Source organism: Chiloscyllium plagiosum, unplaced genomic scaffold, assembly GCF_037043375.1.
Source record: "Chiloscyllium plagiosum isolate Xiang-an unplaced genomic scaffold, Cpla_swu_hap1 HiC_scaffold_25, whole genome shotgun sequence".
NCBI lineage: Eukaryota > Metazoa > Chordata > Chondrichthyes > Orectolobiformes > Hemiscylliidae > Chiloscyllium > Chiloscyllium plagiosum.
In genome coordinates this window covers 38,753,363-38,766,991 of record NW_028270163.1, presented here as the reverse complement: position 1 = coordinate 38,766,991, position 13,629 = coordinate 38,753,363, and the positions used below count along the sequence as shown (strand labels likewise).

The 13,629-nt window shown below is 41.6% G+C and overlaps 1 protein-coding gene across 1 annotated transcript in view; it reads left to right on the top strand.

The window, feature by feature from the left end:
* Positions 1–13,629, top strand: part of LOC122562176 (cAMP-dependent protein kinase type I-alpha regulatory subunit) — a 48,551-nt gene that overhangs the window by 20,328 nt on the left and 14,594 nt on the right. Inside the window, exons 4-6 of the mRNA XM_043714796.2 lie at positions 4,538–4,599; positions 7,460–7,506; positions 8,555–8,713. Of these exons, the coding sequence (XP_043570731.1) occupies positions 4,538–4,599; positions 7,460–7,506; positions 8,555–8,713 (268 nt within the window). The remainder of the gene's footprint in view (positions 1–4,537; positions 4,600–7,459; positions 7,507–8,554; positions 8,714–13,629) is intronic.

Here is a 13,629-nt window from a genome sequence, read left to right as displayed (position 1 = left end):
AGGGAAATTTGCTAGAACTGCTTGGGAGGATTTAAACCAATATGGTGGGGGTGTGGGACCCAGGGAGATAGTGAGGAAAGAGATCAATCTGAGACGGATTCAGCTGAGAACAGAAGTGAGTCAAACAGGCAGGGACAAGGTAGGACTAATAATTAAACTGCATTTATTTCAATGCAAGGGGCCTAACAGGGAAGGCATGGTTAGGAACATGGGACTGGGATATCATAGCAATTATGGAAGTATGGCTCAGGAATGGGCAGGACTGGCAGCTTAATGTTCCAAGAGAAAATGAGGTCTGCAGATGCTGGAGATCAGAGATGGAAATGTGTTGCTGGAGAAGTGCAGCAGGTCAGTCAGCATCTAGGGAACAGGAGAATCGACGTTTCGGGCATTAGCCCTTCTTCAGGAATGAGGAAAGTTTGTCCAGCAGGCTAAGATAAAAGATAGGGAGGAGGGACTTGGGGGAGGGGCGTCGGAAATGTGATAGGTGGAAAAAAGTCAAGGTGAGGGTGATAGGACAGATTGGGGTGGGGGCGGAGAGGTCGGGATGAATATTGCAGGTTAGGGAGGCGGTGCTGAATTTGATGGATTTGACTGAGACAGGCTGGGGGGGAGGGGAAATGAGGAAACTGGTGAAATCCGAGTTCATCCCTTGTGGTTGGAGGGTTCCTAGCCGGAAGATGAGGCGTTCTTCCTCCAACCGTCGTTTCGCTGTGGTCTGACGATGGAGGAGTCCAAAGACCTGCATATCCTTACCAAGGATATGCAGGTCTTTGGACTCCATTGTCAGACCACAGCGAAACAACGGTTAGAGGAAGAACGCCTCATCTTCCGGCTAGGAACCCTCCAACCACAAGGGATGAACTCGGATTTCACCAGTTTCCTCATTTCCCCTCCCCCCCCCCCCCCCCCCCCAGCCTGTCTCAGTCAAATCCATCAAATTCAGCACCGCCTCCCTAACCTGCAATCTTCTTCCTGACCTCTCCGCCCCCACCCCAATCTGTCCTATCACCCTCACCTTGACCTTTTTCCACCTATCACATTTCCGACGCCCCTCCCCCAAGTCCCTCCTCCCTATCTTTTATCTTAGCCTGCTGGACAAACTAGCCCTTCTTCAGGAATGAGGAAAATGCCCGAAACGTCGATTCTCCTGTTCCCTAGATGCTGCCTGACCTGCTGCGCTTCTCCAGCAACACATTTCCAGCTTAATGTTCCAGGATACTAATGCTACAGGAAGGACAGAAAGGGAGGCAAGAGAGGAGGGGGAATGGCATTTTTGATAAGGGATAGCATTACAGCTGTGCTGAGGGAGGATATTCCCAGAAATACATCCAGGGAAGTTATTTGGGTGGAACTGAGAAATAAGAAAGGGATGATCACCTTATTGGGATTGTATTATAGACCCCCCAATAGTCAGAGGGAAATTGAGAAACAAACTTGTAAGGAGATCTCAGCAATCTGTAAGAATAATATGGTCGGGGATTTTAACTTTCCAAACATCGACTGGGACTGCCATAGTGTTAAAGGTTTAGATGGAGAGGAATTTAAGTATGTGCAAGACAATTTTCTGATTCAGTATGTGGATGTACCTACTAGAGAAGGTGCAAAACTTGACCTAGTCTTGGGAAATAAGGCAGGGCAGGTGACTGAGGTGTCAGTGGGGGAGCACTTTGGGGCCAGTGACCATAATTCTATTCATTTTAAAATAGTGATGGAAAAGGCTAGACAAGATCTAAAAGTTGAAGTTCTATATTGGAGAAAGCCAATTTTGATGGTATTAGGCAAGAACTTTCAAAAGCTGATTGGAGGCAGATGTTTGCAGGTAAAGGGATGGCTGGAAAATGGGAAGCCTTCAGAAATGAGATAACAAGAATCCAGAGAAAGTATATTCCTGTCAGGGTGAAAGGGAAGGCTGGTAGGTATAGGGAATGCTGGACGACTAAAGAAATTGAGGGTTTGGTTAAGAAAAAGAAGGAAGCATATGTCAGGTGTTGACAGGATAGATGGAGTGAATCCTTAGAGTATAAAGAAAGTAGGAGTATTCTTAAGAGGGAAATCAGGAGGGCAAAACGGGGACATGAGATAGATTTGGCAAACAGAATTAAGGAGAATCCTAAGGGTTTTTACAAATATATTAAGGACAAAAGAGTAACTGGGGAGAGAATAGGGCTCCTCAAAGATCAGCAAGGCGGCCTTTGTGTGGAGCCACAGAAAATGGGGGAGATACTAAATTAATATTTTGCATCAGTATTTATTGTGGAAAACGATATGGAAGATATAGACTATAGGGAAGATGGTGACATCTTGCAAAATGTCCAGATTACAGAGGAGGAAGGTGCTGCATGTCTTGAAACGGTTAAAGGTGGATAAATCCCCAGGACCTGATCAGATATACCCAAGATACACCTCAGTTTACAACAGGATCTTGACCAGATGGGCCAATGGGCTGAGAAGTGGCAGAGGGTGTTTAATTCAGATAAATGCGAGTTGCTTCATTTTGGGAAAGCAAATCTTAGCAGGACATATACACTTAATGGTAAGGTCCTCGGGAGTGTTGCTGAACAAAGAGACCTTGGAGTGCAGGTTCAAAGCTCCTTGAAAGTGGAGTTGCAGGTAGATAGGGTAGTGAAGAAGAGTATTGAGTACAGGAGTTGGGAGGTCATGTTGCAGCTATACAGGACATTGGTTAGGCCACTGTTGGAATATTGTGTGCAATTCTGGTCTCCTTCCTCTTGAAAAGATGTTGTGAAACTTGAAAGGGTTCAGAAAAGATTTACAAGGATGTTGCCATGGTTGGAGGATCTGAGCTGCAGGGAGAGGCTGAACAGGCTGGGGCTGTTTTTCCTGGAGCGTTGGAGGCTGGGTGACCTTACAGAGGTTTACAAAATTGAGGGGCATGGATAGGATAAATAGACAGTCTTTTCCCTGGGGTCAGGGAGTCCAGAACTAGAGGGCATAGGTTTAGGGTGAGAGGGGAAAGATATAAAAGAGACCTCAGGGGCAACCTTTTCACGCAGAGGGTGGTACGTGTATGGAATGAGCTGCCAGAGGATGTGGTGGAGGCTGGTACAATTGCAACATTTAAGAGGCATTTGGATGGGTATATGAATAGGAAGGGTTTGGAGGGATATGGGCTGGGTGCTGGCAGGTGGGACTAGATTGGGTTGGGATAATTGGTCGGCATGGACGGGTTGGACTGAAAGGTCTGTTTCCGTGCTGTACATCTCTGACTCTATGACCTTCAGTTGATAGGTTAAACTCACTAAGGAATTGTAGGCATACTAGTCCTTCAGCAGAAAGTGAGGACTGCAGATGCTGGAGATCAGAGCTGAAAAATGTGTTGCTGGAAAAGCGCGGCAGGTCAGGCAGCATCAAAGGAGCGGGAGAATCGACGTTTCGGGCGTAAGCCCTTCTTCAGAAGAAGGGCTTATGCCCGAAACATCAATTCTCCTGCTCCTTTGATGCTGCCTGACCTGCTGCGCTTTTCCAGCAACGCATTTTTCAGCTCATATTAGTCCTTCATTGCAGTATAAAATTGAGTAATATGTGTTAAACCGAGTTTCCTTCTGTCTGATCAGGTACAAGATTCAAAATCCTTGTTTGAAGTAGGGCAGGTGGTCTTGTCAAGTTTCTTTTTTCCACTAAGTCCCTCAACCATTGATTAATTGAACATAGGTTGTATAAAAACTCAGCTGAGACAATCTGCATATGAGTTGATGTCTGCAACCACCCACAATGCTTTACAAGTAATTATTTTTCAAATGTTTTGGTGTTTGGGGAGAAAAAGTAAAGTTCTCTATAATGCAACCTTGTATTTAGGGGTTGGGAGTTATTGAATTTAACAGTGGGGGAAACTATTTGTGGTGAAGAATGCATTCAGCCATTTCCTGCCCAAGCCTGCATCAAACATAGCTGGACAAGCACAACTTTAATTTGTTTCACTTCATCTTTGAAGACCCATGATTTTGAATCCTACTTTTCCAATGGGTTAGTTTAGTTGGCTGAGGTTTCTCACTTTCTACATAATTTTGTTGATATCTAAGTACTTAAATTGCATATTCAATCTTCACAGAATTCTCTCCTATCTGTCCTAGTATTCGTACTTAGGACAGAAGAACTGCTTCAAAATCATGAGCAAGTACAGATATATGGTTTATGTGGAACTTCCTAAGCAATATCTATTTTGTTTCACACAGTATATTCTTGAAATACATACTAGCCTTTAATATTTTGTCATAGCTGTCGGAGCACAGCACCTTAGAGGGTGGCTTTTGAATGGTCTGAGAGAACTTACGGGCAGCTGCCAGTTGTGTGACTACACAGCTTAGAGGAAACAGTGCTTCAAAGCTTAATATGCTATATTGTTCTGGTAGGAATTAATGTCAATGGAATGAAAACATGGTGAGTTTTATTTTGACAGAGCTTAATCTATCAATTCGTACAAGGATCTTAGCCTGCCAGCTACCTCTGCCTGTTCTATGTTTATTAAAATAATTCAGTTAAGCAACTTTTCACTTGGAATTTTTATTTCTTACAGTGATATTTTTGATGCAATGTTTCCAGTCACTTACATTGCTGGTGAAACAGTCATTCAACAAGGTAAAAATCTACCTCCTTTACCATTTACAGTTAGTGTCTGCATTTAAGATTGTTTTTTAACAGAATGAACTACATCCTTTGCTTGTAGCATGAATGCATGAATTTCAAGTAGCATGAATGCAGAGATGGATGGAATCAGAATACATGTTATGATTTTTAGATTTATCTCCAAAGACACCTATTATGTTAAAGGTGATTTTTTTCTTATTTGTTTCCAAATTTTCTCTTTCCCAAGTTCTGTAGATTGATGCAACAGCTCAGTTTTGCTTCATGTCTCTCCCTGACTGGGTGCCATCATGATTATCTGTAACACTGATTATCTTGTATATGTTTGCTCAAAATAACATTTTTGATATGAAGAGCAATGTAGCAATTGTATAATATTGGGAAGTAGGAAAAATGCATTTCTTGGAAAATTAACATTATTCTACTTGGTAACCATAGCCAGCAAGAGTGAACCGGATTGAATCATGGGATTTACAGGGAGGGCATTTGACTCTCCGTGAAGTAGCCTTCATAGTCACTCCACTTGTGAATTATGGCACTTTCAAGTATATATCTAACAACTTGATTTTTTGGGGGGTTTGTCCTACCACCTTTTTCGGGCAAATATCTGACATCCTGACTGCTACATTGGTGAAAGAACTTCACCACATTCTGTCTAAATCTCCTACCTCTTAATCAGGTGACATGGCTTTAAGGACCCCCCAACTAAGGAAAATAACACCATTCTGTCTACCCTATCTCAGCCCTTTCTCATTTAATGCACGTCAGTTCGACTGCACTTCAGTTCGATACCTCTTTGTCTTCTGCTTCAAAGAAAACAACCCCCACCCTGTTCTCCTAACTAAAATTCTCCAGTCTTAGCAGCTGTACCCTCTCTAATGCAGTCACGTTTTTCTTGTTGCAGTGATCAGAATTGCATGCAGTACTCTAACTGTATAATTTTATACAGTTCCAGCATAATGTTTCCATTGTGAAATTGTGTAACTCAACCAAAAAAAAGTATTTCAAATGCCTTTTTTGACCGCCTTATCTACCTGTCCATTCACCATCAGTGTACATGCAGAACAAGGTCCCGTTGTTCCTCTACCTGTCTCAATATCCACCGGTTACTGTGTTTTCACTTACCTTTTCAGTCTTTTTTCAAATGCACTATCTCTCAATTTCCTTTATAAAACTTCCTTTACCAGTGTTCTCCCCACCTGACTAGTCCATTAATATCTTCCTGTAGATTACAGCTTTCTCCCTCATTATCGGCTATGTGGCCAATTTTTGTGTCCTCTGCAACTACCTTAGCAACCTAAAGCCCTTCAAGTATGTCACTTACCATTGAAAATCCTCTCCTTTTTATAGGTGTCTAACATGCAATTCTACCTCCCATTTAAATCCAAATTATTGACGTACTATGAACACCAAGGGGTCGAGTAATGCACTATGCAGGACTGCATTGGAACTGCATTTGGATTAATGTGCAAAAGGTTATTTTGGTATGAAACAGGCACCACCAGAGAGATATTTCCTTCCCCACCCCGTCATTGTTTCAGAGAGACCATTCCCTCCGCGATTCCCTCATCAGATCCACTCCGCACCTTCTCCTGCCACCACAGGTAGCGCACTACCTGCGCCCACACCTTCGTCCAAGGTCCCAAAGGATCCTTCCACATCTGACAGGAATTTACCTGTATCTCCACCAATGTCATCTTTATCGTTTGCACCTAATATGGTCTCCTCTATGTCAGGGAGACAGGACGCCAACTTGTGGATGGTTTGAGAGCATCGGAGATACCTGTACCAACCAATCACACTGCCCGTAGCTGAAAACTTTAACTTCCCCCTTCCACTCAACCAAGGGCGTGCACTTCCTGGGCTGTCGCCATCGTCAAACCCTTACTACCTGACACCTGGAGGAAGAATGCCTCATATTCTGCCTTGGGATCCTGTAACCAAGCAGGATCAGTGGATTTCACCTTTTTCCTCCTCCTCTCTCTTCCCCGCCCCCCCCCCCCTCCCCTTCCCCTGTCATTATTCCAGTTTCAAGTCTCCAACTCAGTACTGCTCTCTTGACCTGTCCATCACCTTTCCCGTCTATCTGCTCCACCCTCCTCTCCAACCTCATCAACTTCTCTCCCACCTTCATCTACCTATAGCACTCACAGCTACGTCCCCACCAACCGCACCCCACTTCCACTTATCTCTCAGCCTCCGGGCTCACAAGGCTCATTCCTGATGAAGGGCTTATGCCCAAAACATTGATTCTCCTGCTCCTTGGATGCTGCTTGACCTGTGCTTTTCCAGGACCACACCCTTGACAAAAATAAAATACAGGATTAATTGTTAAGCTCTGGGATACACTGCCTGAAATGCTGGAAGCAGCAAATGCCATAACACCTTTCATGCTTAAATTGTATAAGTACTTGCTGAGGGAAAATTTTTCAGGTCTTGGGGAAAAAAAAAGCACGTATAGGACTGTTCTTTCAAAGAGCTGACAAAAGCATGGATTGTATGGCCTCCAGTGTTTTACACTAGTTCATGTAGAAACCACAGTTACTTGAGAGACAAGATGCATATTAGAGATTTAAATTCTTAGCGAATGAAATGAGTTCAGAGCCAGGAATCTACTGGTATATTGATAGCTTTTGGAGTTTGCAATCAAACTTCTATTTAATGAAGGAAATTGAGAGACTTTAAACTAGATCAGTTCTTGGGGAGAGGGTGGTGAGATGGGAGCAGTGTTGAGGGTAAGTAATGTTCTTTGGGGTGAGGAGGAAGTGCTTTTAAAAATACTTGTATAGCGTTACGTTTTCATTGAACTGTTATACTATGCAGAAATTTTGATTATATATTTTTGTTCCCTTAGGTGATGAAGGGGACAACTTCTATGTCATTGATCAAGGAGAGATGGATGTAAGTTTTGAATGAATCAATATAAAACAGTGGAATCTTTTAGTTTGGCCCTACTATTTCAAACTAGGTGTGCAGAGGTTCATCCATTGCATTGTTTGACTGGCACATCTTGCTTTCTGTTAATTTTTGGAACTTGGTACAAGCTGGAATTTTTAATTTTGGATACAGGTTTTATGGCAATGTATTATACATGCCCTCATGTAATAACAGTCCTTGTGTGGTAAGCCTAACATCAGGCTGCACATCTATATCAAGCTGTGGTATATAAATCTGGAAGTTTTCTCATAGTATCAATACCACAGGATTTGAGACGTTTAGTCATGTACAACTTCATTACAATGCTTATAGCAACACAGTACTCAAGAAGTGTCCACTGTTTGTCAGACAGGTTAACATTAAAGTTTGCAATTTTCTCCTATAGTTTAGTAAGTAGACTTTTCTGGCTGAGTAAGATCTAAGAGATTAGGAACTGATGGACACAGTGGCACCCTGCCAAAGTTAGAAAATTTGGTACTTAATTCTTGGGGGAATTGCCATAATTGCTGAATCACTTATGTCAGTTGATCCTAAGTGTGGTACTAGTAGGAAGGCTGTGTATGTTGCAAATGAGAATTTTCTTTTTACTAAAGGTAGTGTTTCTATTTCTTTAGTAACCTATTGCTTCTGGGATGTCACAAATTTGTTACCATGCTAATATCGAAGAAAATCGGTTTCGAGCTGTAAAGGCAACATTATTTACTGCCTCTCCAATTTTATAGGAATGCAAACCCAGTGTAAATTTTTCAACGAACTAAGTTCTATGCTCAGATTTTAATAAAACTTGTCATTTTAATAAGTTGAGAGAAAAGTGCGTTGAACATCTGAATGCTATTTCCATTATAATGCTTCAAAATATTTCTATATGCCGAATAGATCTAAACAGCTTAATTTTCATCTATCATTTGCTGTGTTCATAATACCCTATAATTAAATAAATTTCAAATGTTGAGTGACAGTTGAAACTGGTTGGATTCTAATTTTTAATATTTGTTGAATCCTTTTGCTTTAGGTTTACGTTAACAATGAATGGGTGACCAGCATTGGGGAAGGTGGCAGTTTTGGAGAACTTGCACTGATTTATGGAACCCCAAGAGCAGCAACTGTCAGAGCAAAGACCAATGTGAAATTGTGGGGTATTGACCGGGATAGTTATAGGAGAATTTTAATGGTAAGACAGTGATCAGCGCATACAATATTGCTTTGCTTACTGTAAATCAACATTTTTGAATTTAATTATTATTTTCCAAAATATTTTCTAATCAACATATGCTTATCATTGGGGTTTGATAATTGCAACAAAATTGGTGACAACTAGCTGCATTTATAGATATTTTAGAAGCTGCTTTTTTTTTTGTATGGATCTATCTCAAATTGGAAGAAAGGCTTTATATTATTCTTCAGTGTGGGTTTCACTTGTTGGGCCAGCACCAGTTGACAATCTCTAGATGTTCTTGAGGCTGCCGTGCATTTGATGTTGGGAATGCATTCCAGGATTTTGGCCCAGTGACCTTGAAATAACATCAATGTATTTCCAAGTCTGGATGGTGAATTGCCTGAAGAGGGCCTGGAAGGTGCTGGTATTTCCATGTAGCTATTACCTCTGGAGATGAAATTAGTTGTGGATTTGTAAGTTGCAGTCGAGGGAACTTTAGTGAATTTCTGCAGTGTGTCTTGTAGATGGTACTTATTTCTGCAACTGTTGGTGATGGAAGGAATGAATCTTTTGTGACTAATGCCAGTCAAGCAGACTGTTTAGTCCTGGATGGTGTCCAGCTGATTGTTGGACCTTCACTCATCTAGACAAGTCATGGGTCTGATAGAAGTCTGGTATATTCCATCACACACCTGATCTGGGCCTTGTACATCAGTCTGAGGGATCAGAAGGTGATTCACTTGGATTCCTAATTTCTGACCTGCTCTTGTAAGCCAAAGTATTTATATGACAGACCAGGAACTGTACTGGATCTACAGTAATGTCCAGGATAATGTTAGTGATTCAATAATGTTATTGTCATTGAATGTCAAATAGTGATGTTTAGGTTGGCTGTCTTTGGAGATATTCTTTGCCCAACACTTGTGTGGTATGAATGTTACTGGTCACTTTCAGTCCAAATCTGGATATTATTGCTGCATTTGGACATAGTCTGCAGATACTAAAGCAGTCTCATGAATTGTGCTGAACATTCTGCAATCATCAGCAAACTCTTTCCCACTTTTGACCTTGCATTGGAGGGAAGGCCATTGAAGCAGCTAAAAGCAATTGGGCCTAGGGCACTACTCTGGGGAAGTAATGCAGAGATGACTGACATCTAACAACCAAAACCATATTTCTGTGTGTTAATTATGCATTTAACCTGCAAAGAGCCTTCCTTCTGATGCCCTTGACTCTAGTTTTGTAAGACCAACTTGATGTTAAATGTGGCCTTGATGTCATGCCCTGTTTCCCCCCTTCTCTCCTCTTTCCCCCAACCCCCCCCCCCCCCCCACATTCTGGAGTTCACCTTTTTTTTTGTTAATGCTTGAACTAAGGTGGTAATGAGCTCAGGAACTCAGTAACCCTGGTGTAACCAAATTTACGGTCAGCCAGCCAGTTATTGCTAAGCAAATGCTGTTTGATAGCACTGATGACCTCCATCCATCATGCTTTGGAGATGCCGGTGTTAGACTGGGGTGTACAAAGTTTAAAAATCACACAATGCTAGGTTATAGTCCAACAGGTTTAATTGGAAGCACTAGCTTTCGGAGCACCGCTCCTCCTTCAAGTGGTTGTAGAGGACACGATTGTCAGACACAGAATTTATAGCAAAAGTTTACAGTGTGATGTAACTGAAATTATACATTGAAAAATACCTTGATTGTTTGTTGAGTCTTTCATCTGTTGGAATACTGATAGTTTCACTTCTTTCATGAGTAAATCACAAAACTTTTTTTAAAAAAGTTTACATTCTCAGGTTAACTGTAACAATTGGTGTTAGCCAGACAATATGTTGAAGGTGTTAGCCCCTGTATTCTCTGTGCCATAATGTTTCGACTGATTCTAATCTAAAGTGAGTTAACAGAGTTTTACATGAATTCATGCAGTTTTTGAGCAAAGTACAATGTAACTCTGCAAGTACAAATTCACCCCACAAACTTATATGTATATGTGTGCATGTGGGTCTTTGTGGCCTGGTATTGTGATTTTTAACTTTGTACACCCCAGTCCAACACCGGCATTTCTAAATCAGGACTAGATTAGTTTAGGATATCTAGTCATGATGGACAAGTTGGACCAAAGAGTCTCTTTCCATGCTGTACGTCTCTATGACTCTATCTGGGCAGTGTTCCATAGTATTGAGTAGATGCCAATGTTGTTGCTGTACTGGAACAGCTTGGCTAGAGGTGTAACAGTTCGGAGTATAATTTTTCAGTTCTGCTGCTAGAATGTTGTCAGGGCCCTATACCTTTGCAGAATTCAATGCTGCCTTGATATTTCATGGAGTGAATGTTTGGTTGAAGACTAGAATCTGTTATGCTGGGAAGCTCCGGGGGAAGCCAAGATTGATAATCCACTAGACAGCTCTGGCTGATTATTGCAAATACTTCAGCCTTATCTTTTACATTAATAGAATGGCCTCACCCATCGTTGAGGGTTGGTTACTTGTAAAGCTGCCACATCCAGTAAGTTGTTTAATTGTCCACTACTGTTTATGACTGGATGTGATTCCAGGGTTTTGATCTGAGCTGTAGGTTGTCAAACCACCTAGCCCTGTTTTATCGCTTGTTGATAATGCTATTTACCATGCAAGTGGTGCTAATTTGTAGCTTTGCCAGGATTGGTGTCGCATGTTTAGATATACCTTGAGCTGCTTCTGGCTTGCCCTCTTCTGTTCCTCATAGAACCAGGGTAGTATAGTACAGCCTCCTGGCATATAAGCCAGATTGTTTTGGAGTAGAGTTCTGCTACTGGTGGCCCAAAGCCTTTTGTGATTGAATTGCTAGATTTGTTCAAAATCTACCCCATGTAGCATATCCCCATGGTAGCTGGTAATCTGCAGAAGATGCTGTGAGACTTCATGAAATGTTAAGTCAATGTTGAGGATTCCCAGGGCAACTCCCTCCTGACTGTGTACCACTATTGTATTACCCCTTCTTGGCCTGTCCTGCTGGTGAGACATTGTGTGCATGATATGATTCCATGATATGACTCTGCCAGACTGTTGCTAGACTATTCAATGAGGTAGCTCTCCTAATTTTGGTACTAGCCCCCAGATGTTAGTCAGGAGGATTTTGAAAGTCAATATGGCTGAGTTTCTGATGTCATTTCTAGTCTAGTTTATGTCTGGATGGTTTACTTCCTGTTCACAGGGCAGTTGCGAGCCCATTACATCGGTTATAGTTCTAGAGTTTATTGTAAACCAAATGAGGTAAGGCCTGCAGTTATCCTTTCTTACAGAATGTTAATGAACCAGGTGAGTTTTTAAAACAGTCAGTAATGGCTTCATGATTGTCATGTAAATTGTTATTTCCAGATTGTTTTTATTAAATTCAGATTCCACTGTTTGCTATGGTATGGTTCAAACCCAGGTCCCCAAAACTTTACAAGTCCAGCAACAAAGTCACTATACCATCATCACCCCACAAATCTGGAGCAATCCAAAATTAATGATGCTGTCTTTCCATGATCTTGACTTTTTCTACTTCAAATGTTTGCCACCTCTTTCTTATTCGATGTTTGCCATCAAGCTGCTCTTTATTGCAAGCATGGCATCATGAGAACGTCCAGACTTGAGCTTGTAAGTGGAAAGTAACATTTGCTGCAAGTCCCATCTCATGTGAGAGAGAATGCAGTCATCTCCCCTTGACATAGAACAGCATTGCCATTATTGACTCCCCCTTCAAAATCTTATGGTGTTATTATTGACCAGAAACTGAACTCTGACCAGCCATACAAAGTGTAGCTACCAAAACACTGTGGCAACTTGGCCAGGCTCCTTGGACAGCAGTTTCCAAATCTGTGACCTGTACCATCCAGGAGAACCAGGGCAGCAGAATGTGGAAAAATTGCTAACTGCAAGTTCCTTTCTAAGCTAGACACCATTCTGACTTATTGAACTTCATTGCCATTCATTTACTGTCACTTGGTCAGAATCCTGGAACTCCCACGCTAATAGCAGATTGTTGATCCTAGGATTGTACCATGATGAACTTCAGATGTCCTGAAACTGAGATGACTCCCCTCCAACAATCATAATTGTAATTTTTTGGGTTAGATGTGTCTCCAACCAGTGGCAAATATCACTTTAATTTTCATGGACACTAATTTTGCTAGGGCATTTTGAGATCGCACTGTAAAATGCAACCTTGATGTCAAGGACAGTCAACTCACCTCACTTGTGAAATTCGGCTCTTTTGTGCATGTTTGAACCAAGGCTGTCATGAGGCTTGGAGTTGATTGGCCTTGACAGAACCCAAACTGGTTGACAATGAGACAATTGTTGCTGTGCTATTTGATAGCACTGTTAATACTGCTTTCATTCCTTTACTGATGATTTGAGATATGTGGTAATAGACTAAATTGGATTTGTCCTTTTTTTTAATTTATGTTCTGGACATACCTGAGCAGTTTTCCACATTGTCAGATATTGCCAGTGTTGTAGCTGTCCTAAAACATATGGCTAGCAGGCTCTTCAGTACCACTGTCTGGACCCATAGCCTTTGAGGTATCCAGTATCCACTTATTCATTTCTTGATGTCACTTGGAGTGAATTGATTGGTGGCAGACTGTCGTCCGTAATGCTGGTGATGTCTAGAGGGAGCGGAGGTTGATCATTCACTTGGGACTTCTGGCTGAATTTTGCAAATGCTTAAGCTTTATCTTTCACACTTGTGCTGAGTTCCTATTATTGAGGAGGGGGTATTTGCAAAGTTTTAGTTTTAGGGAAATGGAATTGAAGAGCACAAAAGTTACTTATAAACTTGTTTTAATCTCAGGCCACATTTTGAAATGTGGCCTGAGATTAATTCATGAATATAGTCCTTGACTCGTGATGCTTTTGGAGATTTTAGTCAAGTCAACGTAATCTATACAAACCTTTTTTGCAG